Source organism: Hyla sarda, chromosome 8 (genome assembly GCF_029499605.1).
Source record: "Hyla sarda isolate aHylSar1 chromosome 8, aHylSar1.hap1, whole genome shotgun sequence".
Lineage (NCBI taxonomy): Eukaryota > Metazoa > Chordata > Amphibia > Anura > Hylidae > Hyla > Hyla sarda.
Genome location: NC_079196.1, coordinates 22,605,310 through 22,623,869, shown reverse-complemented (window position 1 = coordinate 22,623,869; position 18,560 = coordinate 22,605,310). Strand labels below are relative to the sequence as shown.

Genomic DNA, 18,560 nt, shown 5'->3' with positions numbered 1-18,560 from the left:
GGCTTCCGTCACAATGTGTCGGCCATCTTATAGTTTCAGTGCGAAGGTTTTCCGGGCATGTTCGGCGTCCAGCTTTTGAAAGACACTGATATTTGGCAGTAGTCTGCAACCCAGTGTTTCCTAACCAGTGTGCCTCCAGCTGTTGCAGAAACTACAACTCCCAGCATGTCCCGACAGCCAATGGCTCCAACCCCTTGCTCTCCAGAAGGCTATCAGGGCAAGCTGGGACTTGTAGTTTTGCAACAGCTGGAGAACCTCAAGTTGGAGCGAGTGTTTACCAACCAGTGTGCCTCAAACTTTTGCAAAACTACAACTCCCAGCATGCCCGGACAGCCATTGGCTGTCCGGGCATGCTGGGAGTTGTAGTTCTGCAACAACTGGAGGCACTCTGGTTGGGAAACACTGGTTTGGAGATTACTGACCAATATCAGTGCCTTTTAATCAGTGGCTCACCAATTGTTTTCGAACCACAACTCCCAGCATGCCCTGGAGAGCAATGGGTCAGAGAATTTTGCTTTATATTGGCGGTCTCTAACCATTGTGCATCCAGCTGTTGCGAAACTACAACTCCCAGCATCTTCTGATAGCCTTTTGGAGAGTAAGGGGTTGGAGCAAGGGCTGTCCGGACATGCTGAGAGTTTTAGTTATGCAACAGCTGGAGGCACGCTGGTTGGGACACACTGCTTCAACCCCTTGCTCACCAAAAGGCTATCAGGGCATTCTGGGTGTTGTAGTTCTGCAACAGCTGGCAAGCCACAAATTAAAGGGGTACTCCGGTGGAAAAAAATTTTTTTTAAATCAACTGGTGCCAGAAAGTTAAACAGATTTGTAAATGACTTCTATATAAAAAAAGTTTACCCTTCCAGTACTTTTAAGCAGCTGTATCCTACAGAGGAAATTCTTTTCTTTTTTGTCTTGTCCACAGTGCTCTCTGCTGACACCTGATGCCCATATCAGGAACTGTCCGGAGCAGGAGAGGTTTGCTATGTCGATTTTCTCCTGCTCTGGACAGTTCCTGATACGGGCATCAGGTGTCAGCAGAGAGCACTGTGGACAAGACAAAAAAGAAAAAAAAAAAAAAAAAACTCTGCCTCCTGCGCCCATTGTCTACCTCTCCGTGCCCAGCGGAGCGTCGCCCGCATCATCACAACCGGATCGGTAGCTGATTATACACGATTCCGAGGTATAAATTCCCACATGTATAAAACCTAATCATAGAGCGATTGACACATTAGCCGCGCCCGGCCCTAGACGCCCGCCGCGCCGCTCTCCCAGGAATTTCTCCGATCAGGAGTCAAGTGCAGATGGGGACGTTCTCACTGCGCAGATGGCACGCTGGTGACAGCCAAATATATAACTCCAATCAATTAGGCAATTTCCCCTGGTAGGGAACGTCAAGGAATCCGAGGTAATCCGGTATAAAGCGCGGCGGCGGCGGCCTTGAAGTCTGCGGGGCCGATGACTGACGGGGGATTCATTCGGCGTTCCCTACATTCCTGCCAGTCGATTCTCATCACCTTCCCCGCAGCTGAGACCCCTCCGGACTCCATATGTGTCGTCTGCTTGTAGCCTTAATCTCATAATTAAGAGCCGGGCCTCGCCGCTGTCGGGACTGGAGGCCTCCATTGTGCGTCTGACGGCCTGAAGGTCAGAGAGTACGGCGAGTTATTCCTACGGTATAAAGGAGCCGCATGTGGGACACACAAAGACATAGGGAATAAGTGGCCTATAGTCCCAACAATGAGGGGTGCAAGATGGAACCCCGACCTAGGTCGTAGCCCTGTGCATCTCATCTGACAGGTAATGTCAGCCTGTAGCCAAATCTACAAATATAAAAAAATAAAAATAAAAATCATCAAATTATTATTATTATATATATATATATATATATATATATTTTTTTTTTTTATTGTAGATTTGTTTCAAGGATTTATGGAATTTCCATGATTTGTGTATGAAATTTCACAGGTACAATTTTTGGTGAAATTGAATTTTTTTCTTTTTTTTCTACCCTGCTCATAACTCTATATGTCTCATCTGAGAGGTAAAGTGAGACTGTAGTCAAGTCTGCAAATATTATAAAAAAAAATAAATAATATATATATATATATATATATATATATATATATATATATTTATATATATATATATTTATATATATATATATATATATATATATATATATATATATATATATATATAAATAAAGCTCAGTGTGTGTATGTTCCAGCATCACGTCCAAACGGCTAAAGAAATTAACATGAAACTTGGCCACATGTTACTTATATGTCAACAACAAACATAGGATAGGTAATTTAACCCTTACTCACCCCCATTTGCCAGGGTCGGGGTTTTTGTTTAAAGTCCCATACAAGTCTATGGGAAATATATGTTATTGCATAACTTCCAAACGGCTGGAGATATTTCGATAATACTTGGTCCCATATTACTTATATTTCCACTTAAAATATAGGATAGTTAATTTAACCCTTAACTACCCCCATTTGTGAGGGTCTGGGTTTTTGTTTAAAGTCCCATGCAAATCAATGGGAAATGTCTGTTCCCACATAACTTCTGTACGGCTGGAGATATTTCAATTATACCTGGTGCACGTATTACTTACATGTCAAATAAAAAGATATGATAGTTAAATTAACCCTTAACTACACCCTTATATAAAAGATGGGTTTTTGTTTCAAGTCCCATGCAAGTATATGGGACTTCCAGTACCTTACTCCACAAGCTCCGCTCTGCATCTCCTTGTGAATGTGTCAATCCGGCTTGCAAGCCACACCCCATCTCACAGACATGCCCACTGTTTAAGCCCCACCCCTTTTATTCTCTACCCTTTTTGTTCATCGGTCTGGCTTGCAAATCATGCCCAGTCCCACAAAGCCACATCCCCTTCTATTTTCAGCTTACAATATCTTCATCACAAATCAGTCCCACCTGAAGTCGGGATAGGAGGACGATATATGACAACAATAAATGAGGACGGGATATGAAGTCGAAAGCTTCCTCCTTTGTTGATTTGTCTCCCCAACAAGGATTAGGAAGGAAAAACCGGGCAACACCGGTTACTCAGCTAGTAAATAAATACATTTCAAAATATTTGTAGATTTGCTGCAGGCTTGTTTTACCTGTCAGATGAGAGCTGTAATCAGGGTTAAAATAAATAAATTAAAGTGTACCCGTCAGATCCAACAAAAAACATTTTTTTTTATATATCACTCAGTACCTAATCCTGACCATGTACATCTAATCTTTATGGGTCTAGCACCTTTATTTCTTATTTTTTTATTACACTTTTAATTTAGCTCACTACTCCGAATTCCTCTCAAAGGGAGGGGGCGTGGCCTCATTGTGCAGGTCTCCGCCCCCTCCCTCAGTATGCTGTCTGCTCACATCTCCCCTAGCATTAGCAAAACTACAACTCCCAGCTTGTCCTCACTGACAGTAGCGGGACACAAGCTGACAGTGGGAGGATTTTTCCTCCAGCTCTGAGCCCTGCGTTCACAGCTGTCAATCAAGGAAGTGTGTCCATGACATAGGTGATGACTCATGGACACAGCAGGACTAGTACGTGTCCAAGCAGGCAGGGGGGCAGTTGTTTGACTGGCTTTTTCAGTATGAGATACTGGAAATTTTCTAATGAAAGCAATTGCAAAACCTATTGGTTATACACGCTTTACAACGTATCAAAAGTTTTTGTATCTGACAGCGCTCATTTAAATTAATAAAAATAAATAAATAACTAAATAAACCAGTCAACAAATAAACCAATAAATAAATTAAATTAAAAAGGTTGTCCAGGAATAGAAAAACACAACTAATTTCTTTCAAAAACAGCTCCATGTCTGTCCCCAGGTTGTGTGTGGTTTTACAACTTGGGTCCATTCACTTCAATAGAACTGTGCTGCAGAACCACACCCAACCTGGAGACAGACAGGGAGCGGTTTTTGAAAGAAAGTAGCTCTGTTTTTCTATTCCTGGATAGCCCCTTTAAAAGTATATATTATAAATGAAAATAAGTTATTTCAGTTGTCTAAAAAATGGTAGCTGTAAAACTTCTTACATTAAATGTGGATTTGCCATAAATCCTCGGTTGAGCGAGGACAATTCCGACAGCTTGATCAGCCATACGTTTTGGGTATCTGCAGTACAAGATTTTATTTTTGCCACTTACCGTATTTTTCGCCATATAAGACGCTCTGGCATATAAGACGCACCCAATTTTAAAGGAGGACAATCTAGAAAAAAAAGATTCTGAACCAAATACAATGTAAAGTATAGGACAGTGATCTTCAGCCTGCGGACCTCCAGATGTTGCAAAACTACAACTCCCAGCATGCCCGGACAGCCGTTGGCTGTCCGGGCATGCCAGGAGTTGTAGTTTTGCAACATCTGGAGGTCCGCAGGTTGAAGACCACTGGTATTGGAGGTTATACTCACGTGTCCCCACCGCTCCGGACCCGTCACCGCAGCCCTGGATGTTGCTCTCCATCGCTGTCGCCGCGTCCCCGGGGTGTCCCCGTCGCTCCGGAACGTCTCTGCTGCCCGGTATACTCGCTCTCCGTCGCCGCCATTACGTCGCTACGCACGCTGCTACGCACGCCGCTCCTATTGGATGACGGGACGACGTGATGACGACGAAGGAGAGGGCCGGCCATGCAGGGGATCCCGGCATGGAGCATTCATTCGCCGATCGAACACCGAGGAGGCAGGTAAGGTCCCTCCCGGTGTCCTTTAAGCTGTTCGGGATGCCGCGATTTCACCACGGCGGTCCCGAACAGCCCGACTGAGCAGCCGGGTTAGTGTCACTTTCACTTCAGACGCGGCTGTCAGCTTTGATTGCAGCGTCTGAAGGATTAATACAGGGCATCACCACGATCGGGGGTGTCCTGTATTAGCCGCTGGTCCCGGCCATTGATGGCCGCAGGGAAAAATACGGTACACGAACGCTCGGACAAGCACAGGGTTAATCCACCACCACGTATAATAGTCTTGCTGTATAGCGCACGTAGAACAGGTCACGTAATTCGTAACCTCAGGAAATGTATGTGTTCATCCCATTAAGAACCTAAGTACATATAAAAATAAAAACGGGGAATAGAAAGTGCTGGTGCAAGTGCTAATAATTTCTGAGACATAAATAATAGCTCAATCATATCTTATTAGATATTTATATCGAAAATGAATAAAGTACAGTGAAACAAAAATATTGAGGCAAGGTCTATGGGGGAGATTTATCAAATCCTGTGGAGAGGCAAAGTTGCCCAGTTGTCCATAGCAACCAATCAGATCGCTACTTTCATTTTGCACAGTCCTTGTTAAGAATGAAAGAAGCCATCTGATTGGTTGCTATGGGCAACTGGGCAACTTTGCTTCTCCACATGTTTTGATAAATCTCCCCCTATAAACAGCATTTCCCAACTGGGGTGTCTTCAGCTGTTGCAAAACTAAAACTTGCAGCGTGTCCGGACAGTCAATGCTCTCCAGATGGCTCTCTGGGCATGCTGGGAGTTGTAGTTTAGAGATCACCAATATAAAACTAAATTCTCTGGCTTATTGCTGTCCAGAAGGCTATCTGGGCATGCTGGGAGCTGTGGTTCTGCAACAGCTGGAGATCCACTTAAAAGACACTGATATTGGGCAGTAGTCTCCAACCCAGTGTTTCCTAACCAGGGTGCCTCCAGCTGTTGCAAAACTACAACTCCCTGCTTGCCCGGACAGACGTAGGCTTTCCAGACATGCTGGGAGTTGTAGTTTTTCAACAGCTGGAGGCACACTGGTTGGGAAACACTGATTTGGAAAATACTGTTATGAAGTAACATTGCATACTCTCCGGAAGGTTGTCCGGTCATGCTGGGAGTTGTAATTTTTCAACAACTGGAGATCTACAATGTTCGGGCATGCTGAGAGTTGTAGTTTTGCAACAGCTGGAGCCACCCTGGTTGGGAAACACTTAGTTCTGCCATGAAGTAACCTTGCATACTCTACAGAGGGTTGTCTGGGAATGCTGGTAATTGTAGTTTTGCAACAGCTGCAGGCACACTGGTTGGGAAACATTGTGTTCTGCCATGAAATAACATTGCGTACTCTATAGAGGGCTGTCCGGGCATGCTGGGAGTTGTAGTTTTGCAACTGCTGGAGGCCCCCTGGTTGGGAAACACTTAGTTCTGCCATGAAGTAACATTGCATACTCTCCAGAGGGCTGTCCGGGCATGCTGGGAGTTGTAGTTTTGCAACAGCTGAGGAGCCATGGTTATGGGGTATCCCTGCCCCTCTTATGTTCTAAGAAGATTAGACAACAGTGGTGGAACCTGTGGACACGTGTATCCTCCATATAAACTTCCATGTCCTTACAGACCCCATTATTATGGGAAGACCCCCCCCCACTCCCTCCCGTCCATAGTGCTGTAGGAAAGGCCTTTGTTGTGTTCGATTTACAGTAGATCCATCTTACAGAAGTCCTGGGTTCTGCAGTGTTACACAGCGGTGCCCAGTGCCCGGCAGGTGCAGCACGAGCCCTATAATGTTTGCTGCCCAGTGACACCTGTTACTGTTATTGTCCTGTTTTCCTGGCTGCTGGGACCGCGGCCGGCCGCCCGTTCTCAGGATCACATCCTCCCGTCTACATCTTTGGTGTCTATACTTAGTGTTCCTGTGCGCACCATCCTGGGCCGTGCTCTTCCACCGCCGGCTTTTATGAGCTCCCAAGTTTGTTTAGACAAATAAACTACATGTATACAACTGGGAGTCTATAAATCACCCATTGTAAGTGCAGGAAAATAAATGTATAGGAACCGTGCTAAATATAACTACAATATAAGAAAAGGACCAAATGGAATCTTTCATAAACTCTTGTAGGGACTTCAGTTTGTTTTACTATAGTAGAATGACTGGATCAAAAACTTTTTGGCAAAACATTAAAGGAGATATGTCATACTAAAAAACTTTAAAATAAGTTTTAGAGCACTGGAGCCCCCATTGGTCTCCATTAAAGAGCCCCAGCTCTACCTGGGTGCGGTGCGTCTTGACCCCCACACAAAGCGGGGGCCTCCACACCCCCTCCATATATCTCTATGGGAAAGCGATTCTGGAATCTTCAGCTCTCCCATAGAGATAAATGGAGGGGGCATGATGTGCCGCTCCTGGGGAGAGCCGGGGCTCCGGGCTCCAATGGTCGGACCCACTGTGATTTAAAACCTGTGGATAGGGGATACGTTTTCTTCTTTTAACATTTCTAATATACTTCCTAAAAACTATATCTCTTTTTTTATAGAACTAATGGCTTATAAAAAAAAAAGACCGCTAGGGGTCCCCATACCATCCAGAACATAATCCTGTTTGGCAGCAGCAGCATCTTTGTCCCAGCTGAAGTACAGGTTGAGACAAATTCCAGGAAGTGAGGGCGGGGCTAGTACTTCTCTGTGCTCACTCCTGTCCTATCAGACTGCAGCAAAAAACAGGAGGAGGTTACAGAGCAGCAATGAAGAAACAGTACAGCAGACTCAGGGAGGAAGTGAATGCATGGTGAGTGAGGGCGGGCTTAGTACTTGCCCCTTCATCAGCAGTGAATGTCAGAATGAGTGAGCAGCAGAACAGAGGGATTTGTGAGCCAAATACAGAAGCTAGACATAAAAAAGACATGTAAAGCATCTGTATGACCTATAGGTCACATGACTGGTAGGCTTTGAGGAAAATGTCTGAACCATAGAATTCACATCTACATACTAATGTACGGAAAAGTCATGTTTATCAACCCAAATGAATTGTTCAGAAAGCTTCAAAAATCGTCTCCCCGAGCAGTGACCCGGGGAGGGGCGCACCACGTCAGGCAGCTGCAGCACGAGTCATGTGTTTGCTGCGCTGGGCCACCTGTCAGGGGTATTGTCTTTTATATTTACGTAAATATATTGTGAAGACTTTCTGGGAAAAATAAATGACACATAATAAAGTCATCAGGAAATGTCCAATCACCCTACATGCTACACAAGGCCAGGCGGGCCCTGGACCTACCGCAGAGCAAAGTGGTTTAGAACCTAGGAGGCAGCAAAAAAACATTATATAAGAATATGGAAAACTAAAAATGAACACAAATGTTGTTATATAGAAGTGTTTGTGTCCATTTTTAGTTTTTCATATTCTTGTTTTACTTGTGATTACATTTGTGAACAACAGTTGTCTCTATATTTTATATCTACCTACCTCATATATATCTATCTACCTACCTCATATATATCTATCTACCTACCTCATATCTATCTATCTACCTACCTCATATCTATCTATCTACCTACCTCATATCTATCTATCTATCTATCTATCTACCTACCTCATATCTATCTACCTACCTCATATCTATCTACCTACCTCATATCTATCTATCTACCTCATATCTATCTATCTACCTCATATCTATCTATCTACCCCATATCTATCTACCTACCTCATATATATCTATCTACCTACCTCATATCTATCTATCTACCTCATATCTATCTATCTACCTACCTCATATCTATCTATCTACCTCATATCTATCTATCTACCTCATATCTATCTATCTACCTCATATCTATCTATCTACCTCATATCTATCTATCTACCTCATATCTATCTATCTACCTCATATCTATCTATCTACCTCATATCTATCTATCTACCTCATATCTATCTATCTACCTCATATCTATCTATCTACCTCATATCTATCTATCTACCTCATATCTATCTATCTATCTACCTCATATATCTATCTACCTCATATATCTATCTACCTCATATATCTATCTACCTCATATATCTATCTACCTCATATATCTATCTACCTCATATATCTATCTACCTCATATATCTATCTACCTCATATATCTATCTACCTCATATATCTATCTACCTCATATATCTATCTACCTCATATATCTATCTACCTCATATCTATCTATCTACCTCATATCTATCTATCTACCTCATATCTATCTATCTATCTATCTCATATCTATCTATCTATCTATCTCATATCTATCTATCTATCTATCTATCTCATATCTATCTATCTATCTCATATCTATCTCTATATATGTATCGATCTATGTATCTATATATCATCTCTTATATGTATCTTTCAATCTATCTTGTATCTATCTATCCATGTATCTAACCTATATAAATCTATCTCATATCCGTCTACACTGAACTATCACTGCATTAGGAACACCTGACATCTTGTGACCAATAACCTGATCCCATGTGGTGGCCGTGTCAGGATCGTGGGGTAAACATGATGATTTGCTCTTTTACTGTGGGCAGATTGTTGGGGTCCGGAGGTGTTTGGTTCCAGTATTACAGATACGGCCGCACTTGTTGACTATTACGAAACCAGGCTACCAAATATGTTCGATGACTGGATGAACCATGGACAGACATCCAATAAAAGTTCACACAGCAGGCGATCACTTCTGGTTGATCTATCTGACCCAGCCGTACAACAGGGGCAAATAAGACAAATATACACAATGGGGGAGATTTATCAAAACCCGTGTAGAGGAAGAGTGGTGCAGTTGCCCATAACAACCAATAAGATCGCTTCTTTCATTTTTCACAGCCCTCTTTCAAAATGAAAGAAGCGATCTGATTGGTTGCTATGGGCAACTGCACCACTCTTCCTCTACACAGGTTTTGATAAATCTCCCCCAATAACCTTGAGGTTTACCTGGCACTGACTAGGCTTCAATAGCTGAAGACCAACAAGGATACCCCTGAGGACCCCATATCACTGCAAACAAAGCCTCATCTGGACCATGGAAAGAAGTCGATGGACCTTGGACACGTACAGAAGGTCATCTGAAGAGTCTGAATCCTATCTGGCGCAAACAGCTCTAAGCCGTATCCCATGGAGGTACCCTTGGGGTTAAACAGCACATTGTCATGGTCTAGGGAGCGATTTCCAGGTGTGCCCTAGGGTCATTGGTCATCATACCAATCCTTAAAGGGGTACTCCACTGGAAAACATTTTTTTTTTTTTATCAGTTGATGCCAGAAAGATTTGTAAATGACTTCTATCAAAAATTCTTAATCCTTCCAGTACTTATCAGCTGCTATATACTCCAGAGGAAGTTCTTTTCTTTTAGAATTTCCTTTCTGTCTGACCACAGTGCTCTCTGCTGACACCTCTGTCCATGTCAGGAACTGTCCGGAGAAGGATAGGTTTGTCATGGGGATTTGCTCCTACTCTGGACAGTTCCTAAAATGGACAGAGGTGTCAGCAGAGAGCACTGTGGTCAGACAGAAAGGAAATTCCAAAAGAAAAGAACTTCCTGTGGAGCATACAGCAGCTGATAAGTACTGGAAGGATTAAGATTTTTTAATAGAAGTAATTTACAAATCTGTTTAATTTACTTCAGTTGATTAAAAAAATAATAATAATAATGTTTTCCAATGGAGTACCCCTTTAAATAATGAACGCTATGGGGACTTTTTCTGTGCCATCTGGTTCTGATCCCTAGGGAGTAATTGGAGGAACAAAACAATAAGTTCTCCACACTGCCCTGACCACCCCAAAACTGACTGGACTGTAACCCAATGTTTAAGATATGATAAAAGGGGCTTTGATACCTGATCCAACTCATTTGGGCATGGGGCTAGTTGAAGCCATGATTGCCCCCAAAAGGGTGGACCAACCTATTGACCCATTGGTGAGTAGGTGTTCCTAATGCAGTGATCGTTCATTGTATTCAGCCATATCTATTTATTTATAGTTCTGCAGCCTAGGCCTCCAAAGTGTGGACCTCCAGCTGTTGCAAAACTACAACTCCCAGCATGCCCGGACAGCCCTTGCACCAACCCCTTACTCTCCAAAAGGCTGACAGAGGATGCTGAGAGTTGTAGTTTCGTAACAGCTGGATGCACAATGGTTAGAGACCGCTTATAAAAAGCAAAATTCTCTGACCCATTGCTCTCCAGACAGCTATCAGGGCATGCTTGGAGTTGTAGTTCGGAAACAATTGGCGAGCCACTGATTTAAAGGCACTGGTATTGGTCAGTAATCTCCATCCCAGTGTTTCCCAACCAATGTGCCTCCAGCTGTTGCAGAACTAAAACTCCCAGCATGTCCGGACAGCCTTTCAGAGAGCAAGGGGTTGGAGCAGTGCTTCCCAACCAGTGCGCCTCCAGCTGTTGCAAAACTACAACTCCCAGCATGCCCGGACAGCCAAAGGCTGTCCGGACATGCTGCGAGTTGTAGTTTTGCAACAGCTGGAGGCACACTGATTGGGAAACATTCGCTCCAACGTTTGTCCCTCCAGCTATTGCAAAACTACAAATCCCATCATGCCCAGACAGCCTTCTGGAGAGAATACAATTTTACTTCATAGCGGTATTCTCCATCTCAGTGTTTCCCAAACAGTGTGCCTCCAGCTGTTGCAAAATGACAACTCCCAGCATGCCCTGATAGCCTTCTGGAGAACAAGGGGTTGGAGCCATTGGCTGTCAGGGCATGCTGTGAGTTGTAGTTCTGCAACAGCTGGGGGCACCCTGGTTGGGAAACACTGGGTTGCAGACTACTGACAAATATCAGTGTCTTTGAAAAGCTGGATGCCGGGCATGCTAGGAGTTGTAGTTTTGCAGCAGCTGGAGGTCTACAGTTTGACGAGTACAGTATCTATCTATATATATCTCTGTATCTATCGAACTGTCACAATAATAAAGAATGACAAGGTGATGACCATGTGGGCGTCATGTGGATGCGGTCACCCGTTGTTGGAGCCTTTATGGCTGACACATTGACACGAGTGCCCCAAGGGATGGATCAACCAACAATACAGACCAGGCCCCAGTGAATTCATTACATACAATGGGTGTCAAGTAGCACAATCTGCTCCTCGCGTTATGATTTCCCTCCTGTCAGTCTAGACGGCATCATCTCTACCAGACAGGTAATTAGCAAGTGATCACCCACCTCACCTGCCACATGAGCCGCCATCATACATGAGCTCATCTTCCATCAGCGCACGCTTTTCATGACACATACATAGGACCTGTGGGACTGAGCTTATCGGGAATATCTGCTCCACTATTCCTGTAACTCCCATAGAAATAGATATAATGGGGGAGATTTATCAAAACCTGATGCAGACGAAAAGCCGTGCAGTTTCCCATAGCAACCAATCAGATCGCTTCTTTCATTTCTAAAGAGATCTGTGGAAAATGAAAGCAGCGATCTGATTGGTTGCTATGGGTAACTGCACCGCGTTGCCTCTACACAGGTTTTGATAAATCTCCCCCATAGGGGAAGAGTTATTAAAACCTGTGCAGAGGACAAGTTGCTGAGTTGCCCATAGAAACCAATCAGATCGCTGCTTTCATTTTCCACAGATCTCTTTAGAAATGAAAGCAGCGATCTGATTGGTTGCTATGGGCAACTCAGCAACTTGTCCTATAGACAGGTTTTAACAAATCTCCCCCTATAGAGCTGAGCAAATGCTGAATAACTGTGTAAATAGGTTTTATTTCTTGTACCGATCCTGGGTTGTATCCTACATTATACTCCAGAGCTGCAGAATTGTGAATGCGGCTCTGGAGTATTATACAGGATATAACTCAGGATCAGTACAGGATAAGTAATGTAATGTATGTACACAGTGACCCCACCAGCAGAATAGTGAGTACAGCTCTGGAGTATAATACAGGATATAACTCAGGATCAGTGCAGGATAAGTAATGTAATGTATGTACACAGTGACCCCACCAGCAGAATAGTGAGTACAGCTCTGGGGTATAATACAGGATATAACTCAGGATCAGTACAGGATATGTAATGTAATGTATGTACACAGTTACCTCACCAGCAGAATAGTGAGTACAGCTCTGGAGTATAATACAGGATATAACTCAGGATCAGTACAGGATAAGTAATGTAATGTATGTACATAGTGATCTCACCAGCAGAATAGTGAGTACAGCTCTGGAGTATAATACAGGATATAAATCAGGATCAGTACAGGATAAGTAATGTAATGTATGTACACAGTGACCTCACCAGCAGAATAGTGAGTGCAGCTCTGGGGTATAATACAGGATATAACTCAGGATCAGTACAGGATAAGTAATGTAATGTATGTACACAGTGACCTCACCAGCAGAATAGTGAGTACAGCTCTGGGGTATAATACAGGATATAACTCGGGATCAGTACAGGATAAGTAATGTAATGTATGTACACAGTGATCTCACCAGCAGAATAGTGAGTACAGCTCTGGAGTATAATACAGGATATAACTCAGGATCAGTACAGGATAAGTAATGTAATGTATGTACATAGTGACCTCACCAACAGAATAGTGAGTACAGCTCTGGGGTATAATACAGGATATAACTCAGGATCAGTACAGGATAAGTAATGTAATGTATGTACACAGTGACCTCACCAGCAGAATAGTGAGTGCAGCTCTGGGGTATAATACAGGATATAACTCAGGATCAGTACAGGATAAGTAATGTATGTACACAGTGACCTCACCAGCAGAATAGTGAGTACAGCTCTGGGGTATAATACAGGATATAACTCAGGATCAGTACAGGATAAGTAATGTAATGTATGTACACAGTGATCTCACCAGCAGAATAGTGAGTACAGCTCTGGAGTATAATACAGGCTATAACTCAGGATCAGTACAGGATAAGTAATGTAATGTATGTACACAGTGACCTCACCAGCAGAATAGTGAGTACAGCTCTGAAGTATAATACAGGATATAACTCAGGATCAGTACAGGATAAGTAATGTAATGTATGTACACAGTGACCCCACCAGCAGAATAGTGAGTACAGCTCTGGGGTATAATACAAGATATAACTCAGGATCAGTACAGGATAAGTAATGTATGTACACAGTGACCTCACCAGCAGAATAGTGAGTACAGCTCTGGAGTATAATACAGGATATAACTCAGGATCAGTACAGAATAAGTAATGTAATGTATGTACACAGTGATCTCACCAGCAGAATAGTGAGTACAGCTCTGGAGTATAATACAGGATATAACTCAGGATCAGTACAGGATAAGTAATGCAATGTATGTACACAGTGACCCCACCAGCAGAATAGTGAGTACAGCTCTGGAGTATAATACAGGATATAACTCAGGATCAGTACAGGATAAGTAATGTAATGTATGTACACAGTGACCTCACCAGCAGAATAGTGAGTACAGCTCTGGAGTATAATACAGGATATAACTCAGGATCAGTACAGGATAAGTAATTTAATGTATGTACACAGTGACCTCACCAGCAGAATAGTGAGTACAGCTCTGGAGTATAATACAGGATATAACTCAGGATCAGTACAGGATAAGTAATGCAATGTATGTACACAGTGACCCCACCAGCAGAATAGTGAGTACAGCTCTGGAGTATAATACAGGATATAACTCAGGATCAGTACAGGATAAGTCATGTAATGTATGTACACAGTGACCCCACCAGCAGAATAGTGAGTACAGCTCTGGGGTATAATACAAGATATAACTCAGGATCAGTACAGGATAAGTAATGTATGTACACAGTGACCTCACCAGCAGAATAGTGAGTACAGCTCTGGAGTATAATACAGGATATAACTCAGGATCAGTACAGAATAAGTAATGTAATGTATGTACACAGTGATCTCACCAGCAGAATAGTGAGTACAGCTCTGGAGTATAATACAGGATATAACTCAGGATCAGTACAGGATAAGTAATGCAATGTATGTACACAGTGACCCCACCAGCAGAATAGTGAGTACAGCTCTGGAGTATAATACAGGATATAACTCAGGATCAGTACAGGATAAGTAATGTAATGTATGTACACAGTGACCTCACCAGCAGAATAGTGAGTACAGCTCTGGAGTATAATACAGGATATAACTCAGGATCAGTACAGGATAAGTAATTTAATGTATGTACACAGTGACCTCACCAGCAGAATAGTGAGTACAGCTCTGGAGTATAATACAGGATATAACTCAGGATCAGTACAGGATAAGTAATGCAATGTATGTACACAGTGACCCCACCAGCAGAATAGTGAGTACAGCTCTGGAGTATAATACAGGATATAACTCAGGATCAGTACAGGATAAGTAATTTAATGTATGTACACAGTGACCTCACCAGCAGAATAGTGAGTACAGCTCTTGAGTATAATACAGGATATAACTCAGGATCAGTACAGGATAAGTAATATAATGTTTGTACACAGTGACCTCACCAGCAGAATAGTGAGTACAGCTCTGGAGTATGGAATGTTTGTTGCAGATAATATTAATCTCTCCATTATTTGCTCCTAGTATAGTTGAAATGAGCTTTTTGCTGACAGGTTTATTTCAGCTCCTGTATCATACACGGTGCCAAATTAGGGTCATGGAGTCATCCGGGTTCACCGAATCCTGCGCCATTGTCAGCGTCCTAATTGGAAGAGGATACTCCTTTTATTTTGCGATTGAAATCCTTGTTAAAAGAAATCTCCTAATCTTATTATTTCCAAGCACTTGTTTCCCTAGAAATTTCCTGTTTTTATTTTCTGGAAGAGAGAAAAAAAAAATGTTTGAATGAATGGAGAGAAACCGAGCAAATCATTCTACCAGACAAAGGAATTAAGTGAACCCCCCCCCCAACCCTGCACCAGCCGTGAGGCTATGAATGGGAACGAGTTTCCCACTGACTGAAAAACTTCCTCCAGGAAGGGGAACAAATAGAATAAATAGTAAATGGAAGCGGCAAGGTCGCCCCGTAATATGGCACGCTGCACGCCGGCATCACTCTCTATTCTCGCTTTGTGTTTTGCAGCGCGGCCGAGGACCAGGCGCAGTCCAAGAAAGCCCTGAAGAAACAACAGAAGGAAGCCGAGAAGGCAGCGAAGAAAGCTGAGAAACAGGCCAAGTTGGTCAGTGCTGGACGCTTCGCTCTGTTATTCTAAGTCGCCCTTAAACAAACACCCTGAGAAAACAATGCTAGACACAATAAACAATGACCCCCCCCCCCCCCCCGCCGCCATTATATTTGATCATAGTCGTGGTCAAAGATGTCCTGCAGAGGTCATAGACCACTATTTAAACTTGAGCAACCATGCTCTAGTGCAAGTGTGTCCAACCTGCAGCCCTATAGCGGTTGCAGAACTACAATGCCCAGCATGCCCGGACAGCCAACGGCTGTCCGGGCATGTTGGGCATTGTAGTTTTGCAACAGCTGGATGGTCACAGATCGAACCCCACAGCTCTATCTGGAGTCACTTTGCAATTATTCTTAATTTAAAGGGGTACTCTACTGGAAAACATTTTTTTTTTATTAAAGGGGTATTCCAGGAAAAAACTTTTTTTTATATATCAACTGGCTCCAGAAAGTTAAACAGATTTGTAAATTACTTCTATTTAAAAAAATCTTAATTCTTCCAATAGTTATTAGCTTCTGAATTTGAGTTGCTGTTTTCTGCCTACCTGCTTTCTGATGACTCACGTCCCGGGAGCTGTCCAGCTCCTATGGGGATATTCTCCCATCATGCAAGGGATATTCTCCCATCATGCACAGCTCCCGTGACGTGACATCATCATTGAGCAGTTAGCCAGAAAGTTAAACAGATTTGTAAATTACTTCTATTAAAAAATCTTAATCTTTTCAGTACTTATGAGCTTCTGAAATTTAGGTTGTTCTTTTCTGTCTAAGTGCTCTCTGATGACACATGTCTCGGGAAACGCCCAGTTTAGAAGAGGTTTGCTATGGGAATTTGCTTCTAAACTGGGCGTTTCCCGAGACAGGTGTCATCAGAGAGGACTTAGACAGAAAGAACAACCTTAACTTTAGAAGCTCATAAGTACTGAAAGGATTAAGATTTTTTAATAGAAGTAATTTACAAATCTGTTTAACTTTCTGGAACCAGTTAATATATATAAAAAAAGTTTTTTTCCTGGAATACCCCTTTAAAGAGGGGTACTCCGACGCCTAGACATCTTATGCTCTCTGATTACTGTCGGTCGCGGGGCCGGAGCATTGTGACGTCACGGCTCTGCCCCCGTGTGACATCACGCTCCGCCCCCTCAATGCAAGCCTATGGGAGGGGGCCTGACAGCTGTCACGCCCCCTCCCATAGGCTTGCATTGAGGGGGCGGAGCGTGATGTCACACGGGGGCGGAGCCGTGACATCACGATCTTCCGTTCCTGTGGTTGGGAGCCAGAACCTCCAGCACTGCCGGAAGCAGATACAGGTGGGTGCTGCACTGACTCGGCCAGTGATAGACTGAGCGGCAGTGTGACGTTTTCGGCCGCAGGTGCCGGTGTAGTGAAGAATTTTGTGTCCTGAAGCGTTTTCACACTGCCGATCAGCCTATCGCCGGCCGAGTCGCACTGCACTGCGGCTGGTGATTGGCTGATTCATCCGACCACCGGCAACCAGGAAGTGGATTGCGGCAGAGACCGGAGACGGTTACCGGAGGCCCCGGGGGAGCGGAGGAAGGTATGTACATCTTTATTTTTTTACTGCCGCCACTATGGGGGACAATTTTTATGGTCTGGCGTTCTCCTTTAATAATCATCCTCCTGCAAAGGGGATTAAGGGACAGCCATGGGCCGGCAATGGGCCTCACTCTTCGGCTGGGTTCACACCACGTTTTTGTAATACAGTTCCCGTTTACGTTTACGCCGGTTGCTGTCATTATTAATGATCCTGTACAGAAACCTCCGTAAATTTGATATTGCCGCATGGGTAACTGTCTGAACTCTAACATTTTTTTTTAATGATTTACTAATATTTTAATAGTTCAGACAGTTAGCCATACGGGGGTATCAAATATGTAAAAGAAAAAATTATTTTACTTTTTTTGTATAGCAATAGGAAAAGGAGAAGCTAATTTTTATTGGGGAGCAGTAAATTTACATATTTTTTTTTTTTTTTACTTTTTTTTAAATATAGCACTCCTATACACGTGTATGTGCAGACTGCAATCCATTGCTTTTACAGACCCCTTTAGACAGCAGGGCCCCCCCTTTAGACAGCAGGAACCCCCCCTCTAGACAGCAGCCCCCCCCCTTTAGACAGCAGGGCCCCCCTTTAGACAGCAAGGCCCCCCCCTTTAGACAGCAGCCCACCCCCCCTTTAGACAGCAGGCCCCCCCTTTAGACAGCAGGGCCCCCCCTTTAGACAGCAGGGCCCCCCCCTTTAGACAGCAGGCGCCCCCCCCCCCCCTTAGACAGCAGGCCCCCCCCTTTAGACAGCAGCCCCCCTCCTTTAGACAGCAGGCCCCCCCCCCCTTTAGACAGCAGCCCCCCCCCCTTTAGACAGTAGAGCCCCCCTCCTTTAGACAGCAGGGCCCCCCCCCTTTAGACAGCAGGCCCCCCCCCTTTAGACAGCGGGCCCCCCCTCTTTAGACAGGAGGCCCCCCCCCCTTTAGACAGCAGGCCCCCCCCTTTAGACCGCAGGGCCCCACTTTAGAGAGCAGCCCCCACCCTTGTAGACAGCAGGGCCCCCCTTTAGACCACAGCCCCCACCCTTGTAGACAGCAGGGCCCCCCTTTAGACTGC

General features: G+C 43.9%; 1 protein-coding gene across 2 annotated transcripts in view; it reads left to right on the top strand.

Annotated features, from left to right (window-relative positions):
* DARS1 (aspartyl-tRNA synthetase 1) overlaps nt 1-18,560 on the top strand; it is a 102,694-nt gene that overhangs the window by 17,392 nt on the left and 66,742 nt on the right. Inside the window, exons 1-2 of one of the 2 annotated variants that reach the window (XM_056533320.1) lie at nt 7,478-7,536; nt 15,837-15,933. In XM_056533320.1, the coding sequence (XP_056389295.1) occupies nt 7,493-7,536; nt 15,837-15,933 (141 nt within the window). In that variant the 5' untranslated portion in view covers nt 7,478-7,492. Of the gene's footprint in view, nt 1-7,477; nt 7,537-15,836; nt 15,934-18,560 lie in introns of those variants that run through there. The other variant, XM_056533321.1, reaches the window with a different exon arrangement.